Source organism: Sebastes fasciatus, chromosome 22 (assembly GCF_043250625.1).
Source record: "Sebastes fasciatus isolate fSebFas1 chromosome 22, fSebFas1.pri, whole genome shotgun sequence".
In the NCBI taxonomy this organism is placed as follows: domain Eukaryota; kingdom Metazoa; phylum Chordata; class Actinopteri; order Perciformes; family Sebastidae; genus Sebastes; species Sebastes fasciatus.
The window spans coordinates 14,691,024-14,718,923 of NC_133816.1; the positions used below are offsets into that span (position 1 = coordinate 14,691,024).

Sequence of the window (27,900 nt, forward strand, 5' to 3'; positions counted from 1 at the left end):
ACGGGAGAGGATGCCTGATGCAGAGCACCTGATGCTGGCGCGTCCTGATTATAAAAGCCCCAATCAAGTGCTGCTCTGCCTCTTTTCCTTCACCTGGACTCATCCCTGTCAGAACCTGCCGGGCTGCCTTTGTTTGACTTTTCTTTAGTTTACACTCACAACACATCACACTTCATCATGCTCACACATCCACATCTACATTACTGATGTTACTGACTGACACACTCCACATTTGTAGCTTTTTGTATATCCTTAATTTATTTGTAATAAATATCTTTAATTTACCATCAATCACTGCGTCCTTTCCCGTATTTGTCATGGCCTAGGAGCCGGGCTATGACAAATTGGGGGCTCGTCCAGCTTTTTTCCCGTTTGTGCCGCGACTTTTTGATAAGATCTGGTAATGAGTGTTTTTTGTGCTTTTGGGCATTTTGATAATTAGTTGCGCTCTTTGTGACTTCTTTGGACCATTTGGGTCAGTTAAAACGGTAAAAACTGTCTGCAGCAGAAGTTTGATCTTGGCTTGTTTGTGTGTTTCAGAGGATTTGGCGTGCGTAAAGTTTGTTTGGAGCGCCCGCGGCGCGCGGCTTGTTCCTTTGTTACCTAGTACCGTGTGTGCACGAATGTTGGTTTGAGGGAAAGGACAACGTATTTGGGATGCTTTACAGGGTAAATTTAATGACTTTTGTAGGACTTTGGATTTGTAGTTGTTTCTTACCTGGATTTTGTGGAGAGAGGAGTTTGTTTCGCCGTCTTTGTTTGCGCTTAGATCAGCTGGCCCAGATGACACTTGCGAGTTGCTCTGTGCGTAATTGTTGCAAAGTGGTGTAGAGTTTTCCCTTGTAGGCTGTAGCGACGTTCCCTTTGGGTTCGTTGAGCTGATTTATTTGTAGTGCTGTGGCAAAAGTGGTTGAAGCTTTCATGCTTCACGGGAGCATATCCGTGGTTTCAGGGGGTTGCTAGCTTGCTAGTCGCTCTGCTGGGCCAGCGGTCTTCAGTGCATAAATACCCACCGCAAGTAGCTGCATGAAGACTAGGGATGAGCTTAGTTAGCTGGGTTTTTCTTTAGATAGCGGGGAAACTCTAAACCGTGTTGAGTATTCCTCTTTGAGCGCAAGAGTAGACATTGTGGTGTCTGCCTGGTGCGGTTGTGTGCGTAACGGTGGATTTGCTCAGTTGTCAGTTGGCTTTTTGACTTTGTAAATGTCTGAGATTGAGGCGTTCATTGCTGCTCCGTCTTTGGAGTCCCTGGATACCTGCACAAAAGAGCAGTTGCTCTTGATTGCCGAGCATTATTCAGTGGTTGTTGTAGGAGACAAGCGTATGAAAGAAAATATTAAAGAGTCTATAAAATCAAAATTAATCGAAATAGGAATTATGCCCGGAGATGAAGCGAAGTCGTCTCCAATTCCTTCTGTTATGTCCTTTCAGACTCAAGGACTAACTTTTGAGCAACAGAAGGAGATTTTGATGTTGCAGTTTGAACATGACAAAATGAAACATGAATTGCAAATTGAAGTAGAGCGAATCCGTCAGCAATCAGAGGCGGAAAGATTAAATATGGAGGGATATCGTTTGTCTATGATCAAAGATGGCGTGTTGTCTGGTGAGAATGAGGGCGGACAAGTGCCCAGGTCTTCTGTGAATCGTTTTGATGTGAATAACTTGCGCTTGTTACCGAGGTTTAATGAGAAAGATCCAGACACCTTTTTCTTGCTGTTCGAGCGTGTAGCTAAGGCTAGAAATTGGCCTGAGGCTGACTGTGCACTTATGCTTCAGTGTGTCCTCTCAGGGAAAGCGCAGGAGGCTTATTACGGGGCCGTCACACACTTCAACTCACTGTGGACCTTTTCAATATTTAACAGACTGATCTTTCCCTTACCTAAACCAAGTGCCTTAACATAACCATATTGTGCTTTAGTTACTCTACAAGTGGACATTTAATTGTATTGATAAAAAACTTAATCCATGTGGCATTACATTTCCTTCAAAATGCATAATGGTTTAACAGCATAATAGGTTGTCTCTACACAAAGAAATCTGAAAGAATAACAATTGTTAATAAACAATTATACATTAGAAAAGTAGCTCTTCAACAGGTACATGTTTTGATTAGACTTGAATCTACCCTTGAAATCTGAAAACTGAAAATTGGTTCTTACCTGATTTAGATGTTGACCTCTTGTTGCCAGGGGGAAAGTTGTTGAGTGACTAACTGTCTCCTTGAGCTGCATATTTATGGCTGAACAACGGCTTGTAAAACTAGTGCATTCGCTTTCTTTTATTTCCTTGTATCATCAGACAATAACGGTGGTACTGACCTCATTTGGCAGATGAAAAGCCAAACCTCCACAATGAATGAAAAGAAGTGTTCAACTAAATATTGTTGGACTTTTGATTGCAAATCTACTACGAATGCATCGTTAGAGAAATTGCATTTGTTTAAATAGTTTTTGTAAAGCAAAAGGTGTAATCAAATCAAACTAAATGCACCTTTATCACAACCAGAGGAAAAAATCTTTGGACGAGCGACTACTGAGTTAAAACCTTTACAACATGAATTAAAGTGTTGAGTGAGAATATGTGCAAGTGTTTATATCTACTGGGACAAAAGACCCAAAAAGCACTCCAGTGCATCATTTTACCCTCATCTGACCCTTAAAGTTGTATGATGCAATTTAATATCATTTGGAATTGTAACGGATCATATGATGTGAACGATATGAAACAATCATACTTGTTTATGGTTTTGTTGAAGGCTGTGACAATCTGTTGACACATTATGGAGGAAAATAAAGCTATTTGATTTTATCTGTATTTAACCCTTCTAGCAGTGTCAGTAAACTTGACTCACTTGACACTTAAAGGGCCGGTCCATTATTATTATTTTTTAAGTTTTTCTATAATTCTGTAGCTTCCCAGTGGTGTTCCTTATGTATTCAAATCCAAACATTCAAATCTAGGCTACAGTATGTATGTATTAGCGTCAAAACACTATCCTCCCACATGACCTGAGGTAGGTTTCTGCTTGATGACGCTGCTACATGTATATTATACATCCTTATATTGTATTAACACATACATACTGTCACTTAGATGGCGGTCGGCACGCTCCCAGTTTGGATGTTTGGATGAATGCAATGTGCTGCTGTGGAGGACACGTTAGTTCGGATCTGAAATCACACAATAACATAGACTAACTAATCGATGCAGCGGTAGACCAACTTTTGTTTTTCGAAACTTTAAATGTTACTACGATTTTGTACTTTACGTGCAAAAAGACATAGCAAATTGCATTATTGACCAGTGCTCAATGAGCACAGTGGATAAAGATACAAAAGACATGAAGCTATAAGACATCCTGAACTACAAGAAGGTCACTTGTACTGCTATTTGAACGCCACCCAACCCTGCATCTGATTAAGCAACAAGGGTATCCAGGTTTGTCCCATATGCTACATATGCTCAAAATCCATGTTTTATGTGTGAGCAACAACCAACAGAAATAATTTCAATTCCTCAAATCAGAAGGTGAAACTGGTATAAAAAGGTATAGCTATATATATATATATATATATATATATATATATATATATATATATAGGGACAATTGAAAATAACTTTATTGTATAAAAAAAAAACTTTTACATTATTCTTTTGTTCGACTATTTTGTGTGTGATCAAAGCATAAAAAGACAACTGCATGACCTCAGCCTTCTTCACCTCTTCACTGGTCCTTCATTAACACCTCTGTTCCGGTCAGTTGGTTTCTCGTGATTTCAGTGGTCTCTTCAAGCCCACCTTGATGCTTGTAGGAAGTCCCATTTCTATCAGTTGATTGCGAAACTGGCAAAGCACAAAGAATTTAAATTAGCAATTCTAGTGTCACCCATGTGGCATTTTATAACTGATCCGAACCACTGAGCTCTTTAGAGGAACCAGGAGAAAAGAGCATTCAATACCATAATATGTAACCACAACTACTACAAAATATCCAATTTAGATAAACATATTTATATAATATTTTGCGTGAAGAATAGAAATGTAGTGTTTTGGACATTCATATTTTGTATTTCACCTCTACCAGCACCAGCTCTTGGATTTCGTCTTCACTCAGTGGTATCTTAGAGGTGAATTTCACTTCCAGATGAATCACATGTTCTGCTGAAAACAACATTAACTGAATTGACTTTAGACACACACACATACATAGCCTTTAATTAACTTGTAGTTGACTGTGACATCCCGTAAAGGTGTCTGAAGGACTGTTTTGAGCCTGGAATTAAGTTTACTTTTGGCACAACCTTTGCAAGACACTGGTGAATTAAAGGAACAAATAACATTCAATATCGCCAAAAACACAAATAGAAGAAAAAGTTGAATTAGCTATTGAGGCTTATTGAAGATAAAACCATTTATGATGACCAAAATCATAATTACCAATAGTTTTTTGATCCGCTGTTGCAGTTAAATACTGCTTAGTAACTCCTGCACTGGTTGAATCTCCCTCAATGGTGATCATTTTGGTGGTGGACAATGGAGTTTCGCCTGCAAAATGGAAGCATTGTTTTCACAGGGTGCGTCATCACCATCAATAAAACTAAAAATAATTGTCCTTACTGGTATTGATTGTTGTTTGGTCCACTTCTTTGGTTGAAGGCTGTCCAAATGAGGTAATCTCTGTACTGAGATGTCCTGTGGTTGATTCAATCTCAGTGGTGGTTCTTTCATTTGGGGTCACTGTGGTTCGAGTGGTGGTGGTGGTGGTGGTAGAATGAGATGATTTCTGGGGAGTTTGGTCTGCAAATTGGAGACATGGACAAATGAGATATTTTAAGTCAAATAAGCAAAATGGAGGTATGGTATTCAGAGGGTGTGACAGTACCACCACCTATAGTAATAAAAGATAAAAGTATTTTAACTCACTGGAAATGGGTCGTGTTTGGTCCACCTCTGTGGTTGAAGGCTGTTCAAATGAGGTCATCGCTGTACTGAGATGACCAGCGGTTGATTCATACTCAGTGGTGGTTCTTTTATTTGGGGTCATTGAAGTTCTTGTAGTAGTGGTTGACAAAAGTGGCTTGTTTGGAGTTTCACCTGCAAAATTGAGACACGGTATTCACAGGGTGCAACGTTACCATCATCAATAAACATAAAAGTTATTTAACTCACTTAAAATTGGTCTTGTAGGATCCACCTCTCGGGTTGAATGCTGCACAGAGGAGGTAATATCTGTACTGAAATGACCAGTGGTTGATTCAGTATCAGTGGTGGTTCTTTTATTTGGGGTCACTGTGGTTCTAGTGGTGGACGAAAGTGGCTTGTTTGGAGTTTCACCTGCAAAATGGAAACATGGTATTCACAGGGTTCATTACCACCACCAATAAAACTAAAAATAATTGTCCTTACTGGTATTGATTGTTGTTTGGTCCACTTCTTTGGTTGAAGGCTGTCCAAATGAGGTCATCTCTGTACTGAAATGACCAGTGGTTGATTCAGTATCAGTGGTGGTTCTTTTATTTGGGGTCACTGTGGTTCGAGTGGTGGTGGTGGTGGTGGTGGAATGAGATGATTTCTGGGGAGTTTGGTCTGCAAATTGGAGACATGGACAAATTAGATATTTTAAGTCAAATAAGCAAAATGGAGGTATGGTATTCACAGGGTGTGACAGTACCACCACCTATAGTAGTAAAAGATAAAAGTATTTTAACTCACTGGAAATGGGTCGTGTTTGGTCCACCTCTGTGGTTGAAGGCTGTTCAAATGAGGTCATCTCTGTACTGAGATTACCAGTAGTTGATTCAGTATCAGTGGTGGTTCTTTTATTTGGGGTCACTGTGGTTCTACTGGTGGTGGTGGACGAAAGTGGCTTGTTTGGAGTTTCACCTGCAAAATGGAAACATTGTTTTCACAGGGTTCGTTACCACCACCAATAAAACTAAAAATAATTTTCCTTACTGGTATTGATTGTTGTTTGGTCCACTTCTTTGGTTGAAGGCTGTCCAAACGAGGTAATCTCTGTACTGAGATGACCAGCAGTTGATTTATACTCAGTGGTGGTTCTTTTATTTGGGGTCACTGTGGTTCTACTGGTGGTGGTGGACGAAAGTGGCTTGTTTGGAGTTTCACCTGCAAAATGGAAACATTGTTTTCACAGGGTTCGTTACCACCACCAATAAAACTAAAAATAATTTTCCTTACTGGTATTGATTGTTGTTTGGTCCACTTCTTTGGTTGAAGGCTGTCCAAACGAGGTAATCTCTGTACTGAGATGACCAGCAGTTGATTTATACTCAGTGGTGGTTCTTTTATTTGGGGTCATTGAAGTTCTCGTAGTAGTGGTTGACAAAAGTGGCTTGTTTGGAGTTTCACCTGCAAAATGGAGGCATGGTATTCACAGGGTGTGACAGTACCACCACTTATAGTAGTAAAAGATAAAAGTATTTTAACTCACTGGAAATGGGTCGTGTTTGGTCCACCTCTGTGGTTGAAGGCTGTTCAAATGAGGTAATATCTGTACTGAGATGACCAGCAGTTGATTCATACTCAGTGGTGGTTCTTTTATTTGGGGTCATTGAAGTTCTCGTAGTAGTGGTTGACAAAAGTGGCTTGTTTGGAGTTTCACCTGCAAAATTGAGACATGGTATTCACCAGGTGCAACATTACCATCATCAATAAACATGAAAGTTATTTAACTCACTTAAAATTGGTCTTGTAGGATCCACCTCTCGGGTTGAATGCTGCACAGCGGAGGTAATATCTGTACTGAAATGACCAGCGGTTGATTCAGTATCAGTGGTGGTTCTTTTATTTGGGGTCACTGTGGTTCTAGTGGTGGACGAAAGTGGCTTGTTTGGAGTGTCACCTGCAAAATGGAAACATTGTTTTCACAGGGTTCATTATCACCACCAATAAAACTAAAAGTAGTTTTACTCACTGGTATTGATTGTTGTTTGGTCCACTTCTTTGGTTGAAGGCTGTCCAAACGAGGTCATCTCTGTACTGAAATGTCCTGTGGTTGATTCATACTCAGTTGTGGTTCTTTCATTTGGAGTCACTGTGGTTCGAGTGGTGGTGGTGGTGGTAGAATGAGATGATTTCTGGGGAGTTTGGTCTGCAAATTGGAGACATGGACAAATTAGATATTTTAAGTCAAATAAGCAAAATGGAGGTATGGTATTCACAGGGTGTGACAGTACCACCACCTATAGTAGTAAAAGATAAAAGTATTTTAACTCACTGGAAATGGGTCGTGTTTGGTCCACCTCTGTGGTTGAAGGCTGTTCAAATGAGGTCATCTCTGTACTGAGATGTCCTGTGGTTGATTCATACTCAGTGGTGGTTCTTTTATCTGGGGTCACTGTGGTGGTGGTGGAATGAGATGATTTGTGGGGAGTGTGGTCTGCAAAATTGGAGAAGATATTTCTAACTCAAATAATACATGGATAGTGGGCATTATCGACTCGAGACCTTAAGACTCTGAGAAATGGTGGATTGCCTCCTTATGGTTGGGAGCAAGATCTTCCTGGGCCCAATTTATTGTTGGTGTACCCCAGGGGTCACTGTTCGATCTCTTTCCATTTTCAAATGACATGCTTCCTTTCGGCAACATACTGTAATATTTTACCATAACGTCCATTTGCTGTGTGATTGATTCCCATGTTCAAATTCTCTTCAACCCAAGCTATGTAAATACTGACTGGGTGTAATGAAGAATTAAAATTGTTATTTATCTCACCAGGAATGGATGTTGTTTGATCCAGTTCTGGGGTTGAAGGCTGCACAGATGAGATGATCTGTGTACTGCTTGAGTCTCCCTCAGTGGTGCTTATTTTGTTTGGTGTCACTGTGGTGGTGGTAGACAATAAAGGAAGGTTTGGAGTTTCTTCTGTAAAATGCAGACATGGTATTCCGAGGATGCGTTACACCAATCAATAAAACTGAAAATAATTTTACCCACTGGTATTGGTTCTTGTTTGGTCCACATCTGTGGTTGAAGGCTGTCCAAATGAGGTAATCTCTGTACTGAGATGACCAGTAGTTGATTCAATCTCAGTGGTGGTTCTTGTAATTGGGGTCACTGTGCTTTGAGTGGTGGTGGTGGTGGTGGTGGTGGTGGTGGAATGAGATGATTTCTGGGGAGTTTGGTCTGCAAATTGGAGACATGGACAAATTAGATATTTTAAGTCAAATAAGCAAAATGGACGTATGGTATTCACAGGGTGTGACAGTACCACCACCTATAGTAGTAAAAGATAAAAGTATTTTAACTCACTGGAAATGGGTCGTGTTTGGTCCACCTCTGTGGTTGAAGGCTGTCCAAACGAGGTCATCTCTGTACTGAGATGACCAGCGGTTGATTCATACTCAGTGGTGGTTCTTTTATTTGGGGTCACTGTGGTTCTACTGGTGGTGGTGGACGAAAGTGGCTTGTTTGGAGTTTCACCTGCAAAATGGAAACATTGTTTTCACAGGGTTCATTACCACCACCAATAAAACTAAAAATAATTTTCCTTACTGGTATTGATTGTTGTTTGGTCCACTTCTTTGGTTGAAGGCTGTCCAAACGAGGTAATCTCTGTACTGGGATGACCAGCAGTTGATTTATACTCAGTGGTGGTTCTTTTATTTGGGGTCATTGAAGTTCTTGTAGTAGTGGTTGACAAAAGTGGCTTATTTGGAGTTTCACCTGCAAAATTGAGACATGGTATTCACAGGGTGCAACGTTACCATCATCAATAAACATGAAAGTTATTTAACTCACTGAAAATTGGTCTTGTAGGATCCACCTCTCGGGTTGAATGCTGCACAGAGGAGGTAATATCTGTACTGAAATGACCAGTGGTTGATTTAGTATCAGTGGTGGTTCTTTTATTTGGGGTCACTGTGGTTCTAGTGGTGGACGAAAGTGGCTTGTTTGGAGTTTCACCTGCAAAATAGAAACATGGTATTCACAGGGTTCATTACCACCACCAATAAAACTAAAAATAATTGTCCTTACTGGTATTGATTGTTGTTTGGTCCACCTCTGTGGTTGAAGGCTGTTCAAATGAGGTCATCTATGTACTGAGATTACCAGTAGTTGATTCAGTATCAGTGGTGGTTCTTTTATTTGGGGTCACTGTGGTTCTAGTGGTGGACGTAAGTGGCTTGTTTGGAGTTTCACCTGCAAAATGGAAACATTGTTTTCACAGGGTTCATTACCACCACCAATAAAACTAAAAATAATTTTGCTTACTGGTATTGATTGTTGTTTGGTCCACTTCTTTGGTTGAAGGCTGTCCAAATGAGGTAATCTCTGTACTGGGATGTCCTGTGGTTGATTCAATCTCAGTGGTGGTTCTTTTATTTGGGGTCATTGAAGTTCTTGTAGTAGTGGTTGACAAAAGTGGCTTGTTTGGAGTTTCACCTGCAAAATTGAGACATTGTATTCATTGAGAATGAATACCATGTCATGGTGCAACGTTACCATCATCAATAAACATGAAAGTTATTTAACTCACTGAAAATTAGTCTTGTAGGATCCACCTCTCGGGTTGAATGCTGCACAGCGGAGGTAATATCTGTACTGAAATGACCAGTGGATGATTCAGTATCAGTGGTGGTTCTTTTATTTGTGGTCACTGTGGTTCTAGTGGACGAAAGTGGCTTGTTTGGAGTTTCACCTGCAAAATGGAAACATTGTTTTCACAGGGTTCATTACCACCACCAATAAAACTAAAAATAATTGTCCTTACTGGTATTGATTGTTGTTTGGTCCACTTCTTTGGTTGAAGGCTGTCCAAATGAGGTAATCTCTGTACTGAGATGTCCTGTGGTTGATTCAATCTCAGTGGTGGTTCTTTCATTTGGGGTCACTGTGCTTCGAGGGGTGGTGGTGGTGGTGGTGGTAGAATGAGATGATTTCTGGGGAGTTTGGTCTGCAAATTGGAGACAAGGACAAATGAGATATTTTAAGTCAAATAAGCAAAATGGAGGTATGGTATTCACAGGGTGTGACAGTACCACCACCTATAGTAGTAAAAGATAAAAGTATTTTAACTCACTGGAAATGGGTCGTGTTTGGTCCACCTCTGTGGTTGAAGGCTGTTCAAATGAGGTAATATCTGTACTGAAATGACCAGTGGTTGATTCAGTATCAGTGGTGGTTCTTTTATTTGTGGTCACTGTGGTTCTACTGGTGGTGGTGGACGAAAGTGGCCTGTTTGGAGTTTCATCTGCAAAATGGAAACATTGTTTTCACAGGGTTTATTACCACCACCAATAAAACTAAAAATAATTTTACTTACTGGTATTGATTGTTGTTTGGTCCACTTCTTTGGTTGAAGGCTGTCCAAACGAGGTAATCTCTGTACTGAGATGACCAGCAGTTGATTTATACTCAGTGGTGGTTCTTTTATTTGGGGTCATTGAAGTTCTCGTAGTAGTGGTTGATAAAAGTGGCTTGTTTGGAGTTTCACCTGCAAAATGGAAACATGGTATTCACAGGGTGCAACATTACCATCATCAATAAACATGAAAGTTATTTAACTCACTGAAAATTGGTCTTGTAGGATCCACCTCTCGGGTTGAATGCTGCACAGAGGAGGTAATATCTGTACTGAAATGACCAGTGGTTGATTCAGTCTCAGTAGTAGTTCTTTTAATTGTGGTCACTGTGGTTCTAGTGGTGGACGAAAGTGGCTTGTTTGGAGTTTCACCTGCAAAATGGAAACATGGTATTCACAGGGTTCGTTAACACCAATCAATAAAACTAAAAATAATTTTACTTACTGGTATTGATTGTTGTTTGGTCCACTTCTTTGGTTGAAGGCTGTCCAAATGAGGTAATCTCTGTACTGAGATGAGCAGTAGTTGAATCATGCTCAGTGGTGGTTCTTTTATTTGGGGTCACTGTGGTAGTGGTGGTGGAATGAGATGATGTATGGGGAGTTTGGTCTGCAAAATGGAGACATGGACAAATTATGTATTTTGAAACAAATTTGATATTTTTAGTCAAAGTTTTGTCAGCAAAACGGATACATGATTTTAATTCATAGGGTTGGTCATTACCACAAATCAATCTCCAATAAGGATATAGTAAATCATTGAAACAGACCATTTTTCCTTGGTTCAGTTAACGTGTAGTGTTTGATAGAAGTCCTAACTCTGACCCATTTTCAACTGACATGCTTCCATTGATTAAACTGATATCTCTCACCTGGAATGAATGTTGTTTGATCCAGTTCTGGGCTTGAAGGCCACACAGATGAGGTGAGCTTTGTGCTGGTAGAGTCTCCTTCAGTGGTGGTTATTTTGTTTGTGGTCACTGTGGTAGTGGTGGACGAAACTGCCTCATCTGGAATTTCAACTGTCGATATCATATAAAATTAAAAAAATAGATCTTGCTGTGAACAATTTTCATTGTAACCACTTCTTAAGGGAAAATATTCCTGTCGGCAACGTGTTCTGTGGATTATCCAGAGTAACATGAGCCTTTAAATGAGACATCTTGAACCGAGGGATCCTCCCTAAGTTGGTGTTATTTGCGTGGTTTGGTCAGAATGAAATGAAGAACTATACTGAGCATGAGCAGCGGTATAGCCACCAAGGCTTTCACCAAAACTGAGACAAACCCTCTCACCTTTTTCTCCGTAGCAGATAAAAACGAGCTCCTCGCTGCAGTGTTCATCCGACCACAGGCCTGCGTTGCCCAGATCAGATGCAGTGCAGTTTTGCCTCCCAGCGAAATTATCAGGCTGTCCCTGTTTCCAGTAGCGGTAGGTAGAGACACTTTGATCCGACCATTCCCGCGTCCTTCACAAACAAACAAAAGTCTGTCACTAAATATTCTGGAGTGTCATGTATCATGTTTTTAACAAAGAAAAATCTGGCTTTATAACAAAATAATCCATCAAACAAAGTGACAGAGGGACACATGTACACTTTCCATACCTATAGAGGCCAATCCAGACGGTCCTTTTTCTGGCCAAAAGCTGTATTTCCTGGTTCTCTTTCTCGTCTCTAACGCTGGCCAGGTCTGTGTAGCGTTTCCTGCAGTAAAGCTGAGCGTCAGACCAGCTCATCTCCTTCTCAACTAAAATGAAATGCTGATTGGCATCGATGGTCCCTGATGAAGAAAAGAAAGAGAGATCAGAGAAAAGACCTTCAGAAATCTCACTTCAACATCTGCAGCGAAGCAGAAAGATACCATGAGCTATAACTAAAATGTCCTGATGCAGCTTTAATGTAATAACACAACACATAAAGCCATTTATGTGTCCATCTATGAATGTTTTTATAGAAACCTAACTGAGACCGTTGTAGCAGATGAAGGGGTTTCTCAGGAAGCACTGCGAGTCCTTCCACACCCCTCCGCTCCACATCTCCACACACATCTGGTCCCCGCCGTTGTTGTCAGGCTGACTAAAGTCCCAGTTCCTGTAGTCGCCCTGTTTGTTGCCGTAGTAACGGCTGTTTGAAAATGACCACCTCCAGCTGGTGAGGTTATCGTGCAGCCCGATCCAGGCCATCCCCGTAAAGCCGTCGGAGGAGTCCTGAGCTGTGTTCACCAGCCGGTTCATGTCCTCGATGTCGAACACGGTGGCCAGGTCAGTGTAGCGCTCTCTGCAGTACGTTTGGGCCTTCAACCAGGGCAGGGTGGTACCGATGAAGTGGTACTGATGAGGAAGGCAGCGGCCAAGAGAACACAGTCCTGTGGATGGAGGACACTGCTATTCATCAGTAGGAATACACTCATTGTGTTTACCAGCGGTTTCCAACTTGGGGGTCGGTAGTCTAGAAGGGCTCCCAGATCAATTTCAGAGGTTTTTAATATGATTAAAAGCTAAGGAAAGAAACACAACTTAAAATCCTACTGAAATCATTTAGTCATCCCTTTTTTTATTAAAAAATTATTTCAATTTGTTTTTTAAATCTATTGTTCATAGGCTTTCAAAGGAAGAGAGACATAGTCGTAGAGGAAACATCAGAAATGCTGCTTTTTTTCTCAGACGGCTGGAAGGGCAGTATTGAATTGACAGCAGCTGGCAGGCTGAGTGCCGTTGTTACACCATAGGGAACTAAAGAGTGCTGATACATCATACGGAACGAGAGAGTGCTAGTGTTACACCGTAGGAAACGAGGAAGTAATGTCACACCATGGGGAACGAGAGAGTGTCGGTGTTACACCTTAGGGAACGAGAGAGTGCTGATACACCGTAAGGAACGAGAGTGATGTTACATCATAGGGAACGAGAGAGTGCCGGTGTAACACTTTAGGGAACAAGAGAGTGCCAGTGTAACACTTTAGGGAACAAGAGAGTGCCAGTGTTACACTTTAGGGAACAAGAGAGTGCCAGTGTTACACTTTAGGGAACAAGAGAGTGCCAGTGTTACACTTTAGGGAATGAGAGAGTGCCGGTGTTACACTTTAGGGAACAAGAGAGTGCCAGTGTTACACTTTAGGGAATGAGAGAGTGCCGGTGTTACACTTTAGGGAACAAGAGAGTGCCAGTGTTACACTTTAGGGAACGAGAGAGTGCCAGTGTTACACTTTAGGGAACGAGAGAGTGCTGATACACCGTAAGGAACGAGAGTGATGTTACATCATAGGGAACGAGAGAGTGCCGGTGTAACACTTTAGGGAACAAGAGAGTGCCGGTGTTACACTTTAGGGAACAAGAGAGTGCCAGTGTTACACTTTAGGGAACAAGAGAGTGCCAGTTACACTTTAGGGAACGAGAGAGTGCCGGTGTTACACTTTAGGGAACGAGAGAGTGCCAGTGTTACACTTTAGGGAACAAGAGAGTGCCAGTTACACTTTAGGGAACGAGAGAGTGCCGGTGTTACACTTTAGGGAACGAGAGAGTGCCGGTGTAACACTTTAGGGAACAAGAGAGTGCCGGTGTTACACTTTAGGGAACAAGAGAGTGCCAGTGTTACACTTTAGGGAACAAGAGAGTGCCAGTTACACTTTAGGGAACGAGAGAGTGCCGGTGTTACACTTTAGGGAACGAGAGAGTGCCAGTGTTACACTTTAGGGAACAAGAGAGTGCCAGTTACACTTTAGGGAACGAGAGAGTGCCGGTGTTACACTTTAGGGAACGAGAGAGTGCCGGTGTAACACTTTAGGGAACAAGAGAGTGCCGGTGTTACACTTTAGGGAACAAGAGAGTGCCAGTGTTACACTTTAGGGAACAAGAGAGTGCCAGTTACACTTTAGGGAACGAGAGAGTGCCGGTGTTACACTTTAGGGAACGAGAGAGTGCCAGTGTTACACCGTGGGAAACGAGGAAGTGATGTCACACCATAGGGAACGAGAGAGTGCCGGTGTTAAACCATTGTGAATGAGAGAGTGCTGATACACCATATGAATGAGAGAGTGTCGGACTATTCCATACAGAAAGCATTTTTTGATGCGTTTTTGACATCTGTCACTATTTTTCCATTTTACCAATCACCACTGGACCACCTGCATTTATTAACACAAATTAACGCAATTAACAAAGTCTTTTTTTTTCTTCTGGTGCGCTTAATGAAGTGCAATCTCCACAAAAAACTGTCACACACAAATCTCCTGCAGCTTAAATGATGTAAATTAACAATATCTGAGGCTAATTGCTTTCCACTAAATGTTCAAAACTTATGTCCATACTACGAACTCAATGACAATTGTTTTGTTCTAGTGGGTAACCACTCCAACAGGCTGTGTACTACTCATCCTATTCTTCCTCTACCTGAGGCCTGAAAGAGAATTACTAATGTAATGTTGTCTTGCTGGTTCTGCGAATCCAAATATTGTAATCTATATCTTAAAAGACACATATTTACCTGTGAGGAACAAGAGGACAGACAGTCTGCTCTTCATGTTTTGTCAGCTTTCTTCACACTTTGTTTTCCTGCAACATACACACATCAACATTTATCTTTTACCAGACACTAAACAGAGCAAACAAAGAGCAAACTTACATTTCTAAATCTCGTATCTAAAAGCCCTCACTGTACATGGTGGTGGAATGTGAGTCCATTTACGTAAGTACAGCACAATTTGAGATGCTTGTATTTGAAGAATGTTACTTCGACTTTACATTTGACTACATGTCAGAAGGAAATATATATATATACTATTTGACGGATACGTTTCTTTGCAGAGCAAAATGTTACATATAAAAATCATGACTTGGCATTATTTCAGATTGGACAACCAAACCATAGTTGTTGAAAAAAACTCAAGGCTACTTAAAAGATTCATGCATCAATAATAATAATTTAAAAAAATTCTGCATTGAGTACTTTTAATTTTGGTACCTTACACTTCACATTTTGAGAATACTACTCCTTTACTTTTACTTAAGATTAAGGACTTTTCAGTATTTTTACATCATGTATTGCTACTTTTACCAACCAAATAAAAACATCTTAAAATGTCAGTTTGTTTAAACATCAAAAAAATCACAACAGATTTTCACAAGCTACTTATACTACAAAATGTATTATGCCACACTCAATTGCGATAGATAAAACAAATAATTTTTTAATTTGCTGCTGTAATTTAGACACAAAATCCACATTTAGTGATTTAAATCAGCTAGTAATGCTTTTGCAGATAGATAAACGTTGCTAAATGTAAGTGATAAATGATAAATCTCAAGAGTAAAGGATAGAGAGAAAGACATTTTTATTACATTTAAGCTTAAAGCAAAATAGTACATAATGGTCACTTACCTTTAGCTTTGTAAAGTTGTACTTGTCCCAGAAGATTTTTGCTCTTTATGTCGCTGGTCGCAAAAAAAACACAAGTTGCTAAACTGTAGTTGTGCACAAGCAGGATACAATTTAAGAAAAGGTATTGCTAAAGTGGGGCAACCTTCCCACCAGACAAGTTTCTGGTTCCTAACACATGCTTTCTCTGCACTGAGTGACATGTGCATTATCTTCCAAAGTAGAACAGGTTTTGGTTGTAAGGCACAGGAAGCCTCATGAGTTCATTTAACCTACAAGTTTAACATTCAACAGATTCTTAGATGATGAGCTACAAACCTAAAATATGTAAAAATATATAAGCAGCTTTTTCAGAACAAAAGGTCAAACTTGTTGGTTTGTAATAGTGAATTTTCAATTACTTTTTTAGTTAGTTCTCATTCAGTGTGTTTGTGAGTTTTAGTTTAGTGTTTATATATTTAGTTTTACAGTAGTTTGTCTCCGAAGTTTGTAGCTACATATACATACAAAAAACAGTTTGAGAACTGTGTAGGAATGGCCATAATGTTTGTTTAACCTTCACGCTATTTTTGTGAATTCATGTTCATTTTTATTAGTTTTTTTTTTTTTTAAACCAGTATTGTCTAGTGTTTCTAAAAGGATTTTTTTTTTTAAATTTTAGTTTCAGTTTACTAAAAATATTTTCCACTGCTTAGTTTCAGTTTATTATAACCCTGAACCTGTCTCAAAAAGCAGAAGTGGAAAATTTGTTTGTCTGTCAAAGATTATTCAAACACAAACATTTGGCTTTCAAACAAGTCTATTGATCCGACTTGCTGTCGGGAGGCGGGTTTAAAACATTTACTTCAACATCATATAAATGGTAAAATGGTAAATGGACTTGTATTTATACAGCGCTTTTCTAGTCTTCCGACCACTACACATCATTCACCCATTCACACACACATTCATACACCGATGGCTATGCCTTCAGGAGCAATTCGGGGTTAAAGGGACTGTTTGTAACTTTTTAAGCGTATAAATGCAGCGGGTCGGCACACATGCGCGTTCGCATATGCGCGCTCGCGTGTGGCTGGAGCCTCGTCTCCGCTGCCTGCTGTCCTTCACTCAGACAGCGCGCGCGTCCTCCACCTCTAGACGTGAACGCGCGCTCACTCCACACTGCAGAAGAGTTAGTTTAGCTCTGAGAATATCTAGTGAATGCACAGTGGACGTTTGTGCAGAAATAAATGCTGCAGCTCCTCCAGACCAACAGAGGTTTCCCGTGTCTTGTGAAGTGACGGAGCTCTACAGAGATTTACGTTGTCTTCCCGTTACCGACCGGGTGCCGGCGTCTCCTCTGCTCTCTCCGGCTGCGGGCGGAGAGAGCAGAGACACGCTGCAGAGCCCCGCTGCAGAGCCCCGCTGCTTCAGCCTGCACTTAGGCAGGAAAAGCCAACACTAGGATCAGATCTAAATCATGTTCATGGAGAGACCTTCGTCTGGTCAGCTAACATTACTGCCAAGCAGGTGAAATATAGTGATATTGTGGTTTTAGCTGACGTGTGTCGCCTCACTGTTTTGAGCGACGCTCGTTCAGGTATATTTAGAGCGAGCAAGTGCGAGCCCGACGCTGACTTTCGTTGATTTCACGGCCACAGGTGTTGCCGTTAACAAGCATTTCTGAAAGTTACAAATAGTCCCTTTAAGTGTCTTGCTCAAAGACAATTCGACATGTGACCCCGGAGCAGCCGGGGAAGTGTAACGTTTCCGAACACGCAGACAGAAGATTTCAGCCTTTAGAAAAAGAAAACAGATCATTCAAAACAAACTACAGTTCCTTTTAATTTTATTACAAAAACAAAAACTGGATTTTTTAGAATTAAACAGTACAACAACAAATCTACTGAGAATGAACAAAAAGGGGGGAATAGAGAGGACAAGTGCGAGGGAGACGGTGTGTATGTATATATGTGTGTGTGTGTGTGCATAAGTTTACAAACCCCGTTTAAAAAAAGAATCAGAAAATGTATCTGCCCCCCCTCAAAAAAAAGACAAATGATCCATCTCGTTACTACGATTTAACAAACACTGAGGAAAGCATGAGGGAAAGTGAAACCTAGACAAGGAAGGTGGAGAGGAGTTTCTCAGCTTTTATATAAAAACACTTGGCAGAGGATATTTCAAGCCTTTTTCTTTTATTATCCATTAGTTAAGAAACTCAATCTTTTTTTAAACAGAAAATAAACAATGCTCGCAATAAAAACCCATTTAAACACACACACATGCACACACACACACACACACACACACACACAGACACACTAACATGAAACCCTGATGGATGGATGGAGATGGGGAGGTGGAAACAAAAGAGGAATGAAGACGGGAGAAGAAGATAATGAATGCAGTGTGTGTGTGTGTGTGTGTGTGTGTGTGTGTGTGTGTGTGTGTGTGTGTGTGTGTGACTGTCCTGCTGGTTCTTTCTTACCATTTCAACATGACACTTCACCGACCAACACGAAAATAAGGGGGCGTCTACATCTATATACACATCGTGTGTCTGAGCGTGTGTGTGTTTTTGTGTTAAGTGTATGAGTCAAAAGAGCCAGTCGGGGTAGAGGGAAGGGTCAAGGGTCAACTAGGTTTGGCAGTATGTGTGTGTGTGTGTGTGTGTGTGTGTGTGTGTGTGTGTGTGTGTGTGTGTGAGACATTTTAGGATCGTCGCTTCTTCTTGCTGGGCATGCCGCTGTGGGATGATGGCCGGCTGCCGTGGGATGATGGCCGGCTGCCCTGGGATGATGGCCGGCTGCCGTGGGATGATGGCCGGCTGCCTTGGGATGATGGCCGGCTGCCGTGGGATGACGGCCGGCTGCCGTGGGACGATGGCCGGATCTTTCTCTTCTTGTTGTTGCTGCTGGCGGCGGCGGCGGCGGCAGCGGCGGTGTCATCGTCCTCGTAGTGGCTCTCTCTGTCAGCTAAAAAACAAAAATGACACAGTTACCATTTTTAACACCAACCATAAAAAGCAAGGAGTCAAAGTCTGTCTGTTGTTCGCATATCTCGAGAACTGCTCATCCGACCAAGGGAAGTGTAGTGTCGGATAGTGTTGCACGGTATACCGATACTAGAAAAGGTATCGCGATAACCTGCCGTTAAAAACGATACCTCGTACCGATAACATTAGATGCAGCATCTTTACTGAATCTGTTCAAGCATCTCCTGTAATTCGGCAAACACGTAATTCACCAAAGAGCACGTGTTGAAGTATTATTTGACCGTGCGTCTCTGTAACGTGAATGGACGGAGAGGAAAAGCAATCCGGTGAGAGCGACTCTTCTCTCTCTCTTCACAAACACAGCTCTTTCTACAGTTACCGTGGTGTCTTCCTGATTTTAGCAGCTTTTCTCTCATCAACTGCTCACAGAACTTCATCTGAATTTATTATCGTTTTGTGGATCGTCGTCTTCCGTGGTGCAGTACCACTCTCCGCCTTAACGGTTACTAATGCGTCAGCGGGGGCGCTGTTTTATAAAAAAAAAGCCTTAAGCATAAGTGATATAAGAATCAGAAATTACAGTTGTTCCATTTTAGAATAAAATATATGTAAACACAGAAGTTATAAGAAAAAAAATAATATATATATATATATAAATATAAATATTAATAAATATATATATATAAATATAAATATAAATATAAATATTAATAAATATATATATATAAATATAAATATAAATAAATATATATATATTGCATATCAAAAATATATGCAAATATAAAATAAACTATAAAAAAAAAGAAAAAGAAAAAAAGAAAATCACACAAACTTAAGTATGGGGAGATTAATGCATACCATTTCATTTTTTTAATGCATTTTTAATTAATACAATTTTTTTTCAAGTTCCATGTTCTGTCATCTATTACTCCATTACCTTTCCTGACGTTTCAGATCTTTGCCGTGGTATCGTTTCAGTATCGGTATCGAGATATTTAGGCAGGGTATCGTATAAAAAAAAAATCATAATTTCAGTATTGTGACAACACTAGTGTCAAATATGGTGCAATTTGACCAGATGGTGTCACTATAACAGTGAACTTTACGTTGTGGCCTCTAACTTTTGAACCGCAAAAAAAATAATAATATAGTTTTACTAACCTTTCCTGGCTTCTTCCTCCAGCTCGTCCCAGTCTTTACCGCTCTCCTCCTCGCTGCCAATTGACGCGCTGTAATCTAGAAAACACAGCAGACAACAAAACTAATGAGATTCACTTCTGTACATTATGTCACTATGAACCGTCCTGTAGTAAATCCATCTCCGGGTACAACAGTTTCAGCCTAGAAGTATGTTCTGTGTCCATCACAGGTGGTGCTAAATCTTACTGGAGTCCTCCGTCTCAGAGCTGTAGTCCTCATCACTGTCTTCCTCCTCCTCCTCTTCTTCTTCATCTGCAGACGGGTTGAACGTTTCATCCTCCATCTCCGACTCTGAATCTTCCTCTCTGCCACTTCCCTGACAAATACAGAAGTTTCCAAAGTGAATTTGATTGTTTAAAAGTTAAGGAGTGTAAACCAGAACAATCAAGAGGGAAAAACTGGTACGCACCATTATTTTCTGCGGAAGAAATCAATAATTTTTGCCATTTGTTTCCACAGTACAAACCCGTCGATGTTTTGGTCCACTGTGCTGAACGTACCTCGCTCTCTGGGTCCAAGAAAGACCATCCTCCCTGCTCGAAGAAGCCCTCGGGATCATCGACGATGGTCTTCATGATCTTGGTCCAGTTGAGAGACTGGACTCCCTCTGTGTATTTAATGTCACAAGAGCTGAGGAAGAGACAGAATGAACATTTTAACACACAGAAACCAGAGCATCTGTGAAGAAGCAGCTGATGATTAGATGTCACATCCAAAACAACACATCGTTCATCGTCTTCCTCAGTTATAAAAAACCTACTTGAGCCACTCCTTGATGGGGTCGAGGGAGTTGACGGGCACGGCGTTGATCATGGTGACCTTCTTGTTGTAGTCCTTATAGACGATGACCACGTCGAAGTTCTTCAGGTGGAACTGCACGCGCTCAAAGTGGACCAACTCCACCTCGTCCAGGGTCACCACAAACGGCGGCTGGATGCACACAGCGAAGATGTTAAAATCGACAAATGGTTTGGGTAAACTGCGTTAATATTGAAGATTAAAAAAATAACAAAGCACATAATTCATACATAAAATGAGGCTAAATATTTTAAATTATGATGTTATACTTTGTTTAAACCTGAGATTAATGTTTTAAACCCCCCGTATGATTCTTCATATTTTGTTGATGAAAAGTTAAAACCTTTTTTAAAGATGTTTTTTATTTATACACCACACAAGTTAAACCTTTAGACATGTTTACTGCACAGTATCTGAACAATTCCCAGAAGGTTTTAAGGGTTGATTAGGTGAATCATGTGTATCAATGCAAGGTGGTCTCAAAACCACTTATAACAAATACCATTTTTCCACCAAAATGAGCGCATATATGCAGGTTTGTTTTTTTTTAAATATGGGAAAACCCACTAAAAATAGACACTAGACACCTTGCTATTAGACAAGTATGGCTTTGTCCCCCCCCCGGAAAAAAAACAAGATTAGTAAACAGTGATTACGGTGGTTACTTTGTTTTTATGTCTGTTAATTATTCAGTCTCTTTCAAACTCTCAAACCAGAATTGGTGATTGTTGGAACAGTGGAAAGACGAACCAAGGTTTTGAGGAGTTTTAATTTTTTACATTTCGGCCGAGTTTGAATCGTGTTTTGCGAACGATCAGCGAGGTAAAATGAAGGTTTCTGTCAACGGAGTTCGGTGGCTTTGAGAAGCGCATATAACGGCTGTTTCGCGGTGGATTAAGGGTTTTATTTCGACCAAACCAGAGCTGGTGATTACTGGAACAATGGAAAAAACTAACAAAGAACAGAGATTGTAACCTTCCCCACTGAAGACAAAAGCCAGATGTTAGTGGGGGGTTTTTTTGTCCGGTGGGAAAGCGGCTACAGCGCGCTCACTCACCCATTCAGTGGTATTGACAAGGGAACCGGACGTGGGTTGTAGCAGGCAGGTACTCCTGTAGGGGGCGCCCTGGAACCTACAAACAAAGAACCAACACAATCAACCCTATCCACGTGTGAAGAATACAAATCATATACGTTCAACACAGACACAGGAAGTTCTTGTTTTTGCTCTCACATTTACTGTGTTAACTTGTAGAGATTTCTCTCAGCCATTGGTGTGTGAATGAGTGTATGAATGAGTGTATGAATGGGTGAACGCTGACATGTAGCGTAAAGCGCTTTGAGCGGTCGGAAGACTAGACTTCAAAAGCACATTCAGTCGGATTTACTCACCCGAGGTCTCTGAACGGCACCTCGAACTCCAGCTGCTCTTTAGTCAGCGTCTCCACCTTCTCGATGAAGTTCTTGAAGGCCGACTTGAGCTTGTGCCTCATCTCCCGCTCCATCTGCTCGGCGTACAGGTCGTCGCGGTCGTGCATGTGCTGGTGTTTGCCCAAGTCTGTGGTGATCTCCCCGACCTCCGTGTAGAACTGGACGTCCGTGTGGCGCCTCTTACCGAACATGATGGCGTTCTGGGGGGGAACGGTGTGATGGGCAGAATGAAAATAGGAATCTACTTTGCTACTCTTGAATTTGGAAGCACATTCATATATAATTGGACATGTTCATACAGTGTTGAACTAATAAAGTTACCCTGAGGTGGAAGTGTAGTACAATGATCATCTCCCCGTCACACGGCTGGAAGATGGCGTGTTTGATGTTGTTGTAAAGAATGTCCACTTTATCGCCACGGACCGACGTGAAACGGAAACCTGTGCGATAAGAGAGGAGAGCAGTGTTGAAGTTTAGGCATCACATTGTTGGAACTTTACCAGAGTCCTATTTATCTCGAGGCTTTCCCTCACCGTTAGTATGCGCCTCCAGCGAGCCCTGCATCCTCTTCTGTGCGATGTTAGGTCTGATGTAGAGGTCTTTGAGCTTGGGGTTGCTGCGGTTGAGGTTGATGACCAGCGAGTCCTGCTTGACGATGCCCTCCTTCTCCTTCTCCTCGGCCTCTCGCGTCTTGTAGCGTTTCTGTACCTCCTTGATGATGCGGAAAGCGTTCTGCAGGTTGGTGGAGGGCACCGACGGGTCGCCGGGGGTTTTGAGGTTGGACGCTCGGTACGTGCTGCGCGGTAATTTAAAACAGTGGATCAGTCAAATGTCATTTAAACAACACATTTTCCAGCTCCTCTTAAGACGCAGCTTTTGCTGGCTCAAATTTTAATGAAAAAACTGACGGGACTAGACTCACATTTCTTTAACAAACGTGGCGTCGGGGTTTGGGAAGATGTTCCCCTCCTGTCGTCCCAGAGAGCTGCCGGGGACGTAGAAGTTGATCCTCAGGTAGGTGTAGTCTCCTTCTACAGACATGCTGATGTTCTACACAGGCAAGACAGTCAGAAATATCAGTCAATATGAAAGACCATCTGGGAGCAAAAACACAAAGCTGGCGGACAGTTGGAGATAACCTCCGTGTACCTTGATGGTGGCGATGTGGAACGGCGTGGCGGTACCAAAAACGGGCATGACGACGGTCTCGTACTTCTTGTCGATGAAGATCTTCATTTCTCGGATGTCCTTTTCTCTGGGCATCTGGGAGACGTTCTTATAGGACACGTTGGATTTTCTGGCCCTGGAGAGGAAAAGAGAGCGGAACTCGATTAACCAACAGAAACTTAATTACCTGTACGACACCATGGCCTCTTACTGAGCCATTTGGGTGTCATTTAGGGATGCTAATTGTATCGTTTCTCCGGGGTAACTGGGGTATAAAGACATTGCACAAAGCACACAATGTCTGACTTGTAAGTATTTACACTCACTTCTGAATCTGCTGCTCTCCTTGTCGCTCCGTCAGTCGGCGCTTGGCTTCTTCGTTCAAATGATTGGCCAACTCCTTCTGGTGAGCCCGCCTCTTCTCCTCCGCCGTCATCTCATTCTGAGTTGGACAAGAGACACAACTGAGTGATCACACACAAACACCAGAGTACATGTTTTTCTTTTCCCTTCTTTTTTTTTTGAATAAAAGGATGGAAAAAAATAACACATGCAGAATACGGACATGTGTTACACGGCTTTTGATGGTCAGGAAAATCAAAAACGCACAAAAAAACAACTCACTCAAAAAAAAAGAAAAAAAAAAGACAACTTTTTTTCCCATCAGAACGTGGATTCTTACAACTAAACCAGTTCAGTTGATGAGATTTTAGAGAGAAAAACATTGAATACTTACCTTTCCAAGTAGCTGGTAGAATGCACAAAAACATTCACACGCTTAGTTATGAACGCTGTCAACGTGCCAAATAAACACTGATCACCAGTCGCAGATCTAAACGGCCTCACTTACTCTGGTCCTGTCTGCGAGCAGGGCGGCGCTCCGAGCTCCCTTCCCCAGCAGCTCCTCAGCGTCGTCTCCGTCTTCCTCATCGTCGTCCTCGTCGTCATTCTGATGAGAACAAAAACAAGAAAAATGTTTTCAATATATCCAGGTTAAAAGAAGCAGACGATCATTAAAGCGGATATTGAAAATACCTGAACAACTAGGGATGTCAGGATACCAGTGAAATGTATTAACTGCAGAGGCCTGTATTTGAAGCAGGCTTATATTAGAGACAGGCCTTATTTATTTATTTATTCACTGTGTTTGATAAATACATTAGCTCACATTGTTTTTCTGCCCTGATGGACACTTTCCTGTATCTGTTTCAAATTAAAAGCTCTCTAGCGTTTCAGTTGATGGAATCCCTTCTATTTGATAACAAGGCTTTTATTGTGAAAATCCAGTGACACGCACAGTTTTGGTACTTTTAATGTAGCTGCTGCCACCTTGTGGCACTTGTGTGTTACTACAACATACAGTTTGGATGGGACATTAACAAACATACACACACAGTGACTGAAACAGGACAATAGGACCAGTTAGATGTGACAACTAAGGCGATTGCATGTGTGTACCTTTCATTGGTTATGTGGTATGGTAATTATTTTATTAATAATACACATGACATGACGTGAATTCATTTATTAATTTTATTATATTTTGTTATATGTTCTGTAACAATATCATTTCTTAAAATGTAAATTTAAAAAATTTAAAATAGGACAATAACATTAAATGGAATAATAAAAAAAGTGTTAATAAGTGTTGAAAATAGCATGATTATATTGTTAAATTTATTAAATGAATTGATATGTATATTATTCTTAACTTGCATGTGCATTTATATTTTAGTTTTTTGTAATTTATATTTTTATAATTTGTAAAATTGATATTGAATATGGATCTACAGGCATCATATTAAACAGGGAGAGTAGGTGTTCAGCTTCAACGTGTTTGTTTTGTTTCCATTTTGTTTGTGAAATTAATTACCTACAAACAGTTGACATGGCGAGCAAAGACACATACCTTCAAGAAGATTCCCACATTTTTGATCTTTTTCTTGACTGGCGTGAGTATCGTGGCAGCCTCCTCCTGCGACACAAAACATTTCAGGTTGTAATAATATGTTTCATAACTCTGTGCTGTGACTTTCACTTATTGTTTAGGATGTTGAAGTCACAGTGTTTCTACAGTGTTAATCGTATGCACGTGCATCTCACCTCATTGATCTGTATTGTGTCACCGATGAACAAGGCGTACTTTTTCTGCTCGTCCTTTTTGCTGTCTTTATTCACGAGGTCAGCGAAACCCAAACTGACACTCAACACCATGCCTGGAGGAGACGCACACAAGCTTTGGTTAACAGTTATTGTATTTTGATCTGTTTCAAGAGGTTTGAGTAGTGAAATGCAATCACTTGATATTGAGAACACAATAAACATTTGCGTCTTTATGTGCTCACCTTTTTTCAGTTTGTATTGGTTTTTAGCGTTCACAACCAGGGAGCCTTCTCTGAACTCAATTCCCATTGCAAAGCTACAAAAGAACAAGAAAAAACAAAACAAAGATATGTGACCAGTGTGTGAATGTGTGCGAGTACATGGGAAAGAAAGATGGCATTTGTGTGTGCATTTTACCCGAGGTTTTTAGTCAGCTTTGCTACGAGGTCCGACTTCTCTTTCTTCACGTACTCCTGAACAGCGTTGTAGGCCTCGCTGATTTTTACACCTGCGGAGAGAAAACAGGCCTTTACATTTAACAAACACACAAATATGCTCAATATTTGAACTTTATTTGCTACAGTTGCCTCGCTGCTTATAATAACTACCTACTTCTGTTTATTCTAGACAGTGGGCAACTCCGAAAACCAAACGCCATCGTATCTGCTGTTCATAACATCACACAGCGGCCAGCTGTATTCACATACAGTGCCATTGCACTGACTGTATCTGGCAAGCAACAGGTCGCTACTGCGGTATGAGATGCAGATTGTGCTTATAAACGGATCAAAAGGATGCCGAAATAACTACATAATGATTTATTGTTTAGTCCGTCAACAGTCAATTAATTGCCAAAATTTATGATTTTAGTCATTTTTCAAACAAAAAAAGCCAAACATTTGCTGTTTTAAGCTTCTAAAATGGGAGGATTTGATGCTTTCCTGTTGTATATGACTATCTTTGAGTTTTGCACAGTTGTTTAAATGGAACAAGCATTTTGAATACATGTCATTGGGCTCCTAGAAGTTGCAATATGCCCTTTTCACTACAATTTAATCAATGAATCGAGAGAATTAGGGCTGCAACTAACGATTATTTTCATTGTCAATTAATCCGTTGATTATTTTCTCTTTTAATCGATTAGTTATTTGGTCTAGAAAATGTCAGAAAATGTCCACAATGCAAAGATATTCAGTTTACTGTCATAGAGGAGTAAAGAAACCAGAAAATATTCACAATTAAGAAACTGGAATCTGAGTTAATCAATTGTAATAGTTTATAACTAATTAATTAATTAATTGATTGATTGATTAGTTGTTGCAGCTCTAAAGAGAATATTCAGTATATTAATGTATAATTTCAATATTTGTAATTTAGTACCCAAATCTCCCACACTCCTAGCGTGCTCCTGAACCCACCGTGCTTGAGCTGTTTGAGCAGCTCCTCTTCCACCTGCAGCAGGAAGTTGTAGTTGTCCTGCATCTCCTGAGGGGGGTCCACCATGAGGGTGCGCACCAGGTTGGAGCAGTAGGACTTGTAGCGGATCCCCATGGCGCACGTGATGGCACCGAATTGCATGTGGTTCTTATCGCTGGAACAGAAAAGAGGAGTAGAGTCAGTTAAAATGATGATCGGGGTGAAAATGTAGGATTTCTCTGATTAAAAATCGCAAGTTGCGTTAAAACGAATTTGCCTTATCGTGTCAACTTTGACAGCCCTAGTAAAGACTAAATGAATTCAAAGTCGTTTTTATCCACAGGTGCTGAACCCCCCCAAAAATGTCTTGCTTCTATAAAATAACCAAAAAATGTGTTACAGTGTCTCTGCTGAGGTGAGGTGAGCTACCTGACGACGCTGAACTTGAGGCTGTAGTTCCCTCCGCTCTGGATGATCGGAGGATAACACATCTCCACCGTGGACGGATCGGCACCACCCAGGTACTTCTTCTCCTCGATGGCCTTCTCCACCGACTCCGCCAGCTTACTGTGACGCACTTTCTGTTTGGGGGAGGAGAGGGGGAACAAAGACGGGAGTGAAGCTTTTTACAATAACACTGACATTTTGAACAAAAAACAAAGGTTGTGAAGCTGTTCTGCTGGAGAAGATCTCAGCTCTTGTGCTTTATGGACTCATTTATTTGACTTTAAGACAAGATATTTTCTAAAATCTTGAGTATTTATTTGAATAATGTTTTTTCCACAAGCTGTGTTTACCGCAGCACAGCCGACGCACCGTTGAATCCCACCCATTGCTTCTAAAAAAGCTCAGTTATTCAATCATGACTCAAAAAAAGAAACACTTGTCAAGATATGAAGGTCACAGTTTTAATGCTGCAATCATGCAGAATAGGAAGAAGAGTAAAAACCTCCCATTATTCCGACTTCAGGGTGTTCCTTCCTAACCGTGTAGTCGCATCATTTAAAAAGCCTAAATTACCTACTTTTGCACTGCTATGTATTTGTAGTGATTTATTAACAATTGAAAGCAGATGCAAACTACCAGTGTGCAGCTCCTTTTATATT

The 27,900-nt window shown here is 40.9% G+C and overlaps 1 protein-coding gene and 1 long non-coding RNA gene across 4 annotated transcripts in view; both read right to left on the reverse strand.

Annotated features, from left to right (window-relative positions):
- supt16h (SPT16 homolog, facilitates chromatin remodeling subunit) overlaps positions 1–27,900 on the reverse strand; it is a 163,669-nt gene that overhangs the window by 131,099 nt on the left and 4,670 nt on the right. For 2 of the 3 annotated variants that reach the window (XM_074623745.1, XM_074623746.1), the window contains exons 6-24: positions 27,224–27,375; positions 26,797–26,969; positions 25,796–25,886; positions 25,621–25,694; positions 25,379–25,491; positions 25,185–25,250; positions 24,126–24,224; positions 23,602–23,717; positions 23,258–23,411; positions 23,031–23,158; positions 22,642–22,904; positions 22,430–22,548; positions 22,070–22,308; positions 21,735–21,810; positions 20,640–20,809; positions 20,380–20,509; positions 20,066–20,195; positions 19,841–19,915; positions 17,514–18,659 (exon numbers count right to left, since the gene is read on the reverse strand). In XM_074623745.1, coding sequence (XP_074479846.1) covers positions 18,397–18,659; positions 19,841–19,915; positions 20,066–20,195; positions 20,380–20,509; positions 20,640–20,809; positions 21,735–21,810; positions 22,070–22,308; positions 22,430–22,548; positions 22,642–22,904; positions 23,031–23,158; positions 23,258–23,411; positions 23,602–23,717; positions 24,126–24,224; positions 25,185–25,250; positions 25,379–25,491; positions 25,621–25,694; positions 25,796–25,886; positions 26,797–26,969; positions 27,224–27,375 — 2,631 coding nt within the window. In that variant the 3' untranslated portion in view covers positions 17,514–18,396. Of the gene's footprint in view, positions 1–17,513; positions 18,660–19,840; positions 19,916–20,065; positions 20,196–20,378; positions 20,510–20,639; positions 20,810–21,734; positions 21,811–22,069; positions 22,309–22,429; positions 22,549–22,641; positions 22,905–23,030; positions 23,159–23,257; positions 23,412–23,601; positions 23,718–24,125; positions 24,225–25,184; positions 25,251–25,378; positions 25,492–25,620; positions 25,695–25,795; positions 25,887–26,796; positions 26,970–27,223; positions 27,376–27,900 lie in introns of those variants that run through there. The other variant, XM_074623747.1, reaches the window with a different exon arrangement.
- On the reverse strand, positions 3,643–4,162 carry LOC141760712 (uncharacterized). The gene is made up of 2 exons (XR_012592435.1): positions 4,079–4,162; positions 3,643–3,846 (listed from the first exon to the last, which is right to left on the reverse strand). It is a non-coding gene; the product is annotated as an uncharacterized LOC141760712 (long non-coding RNA).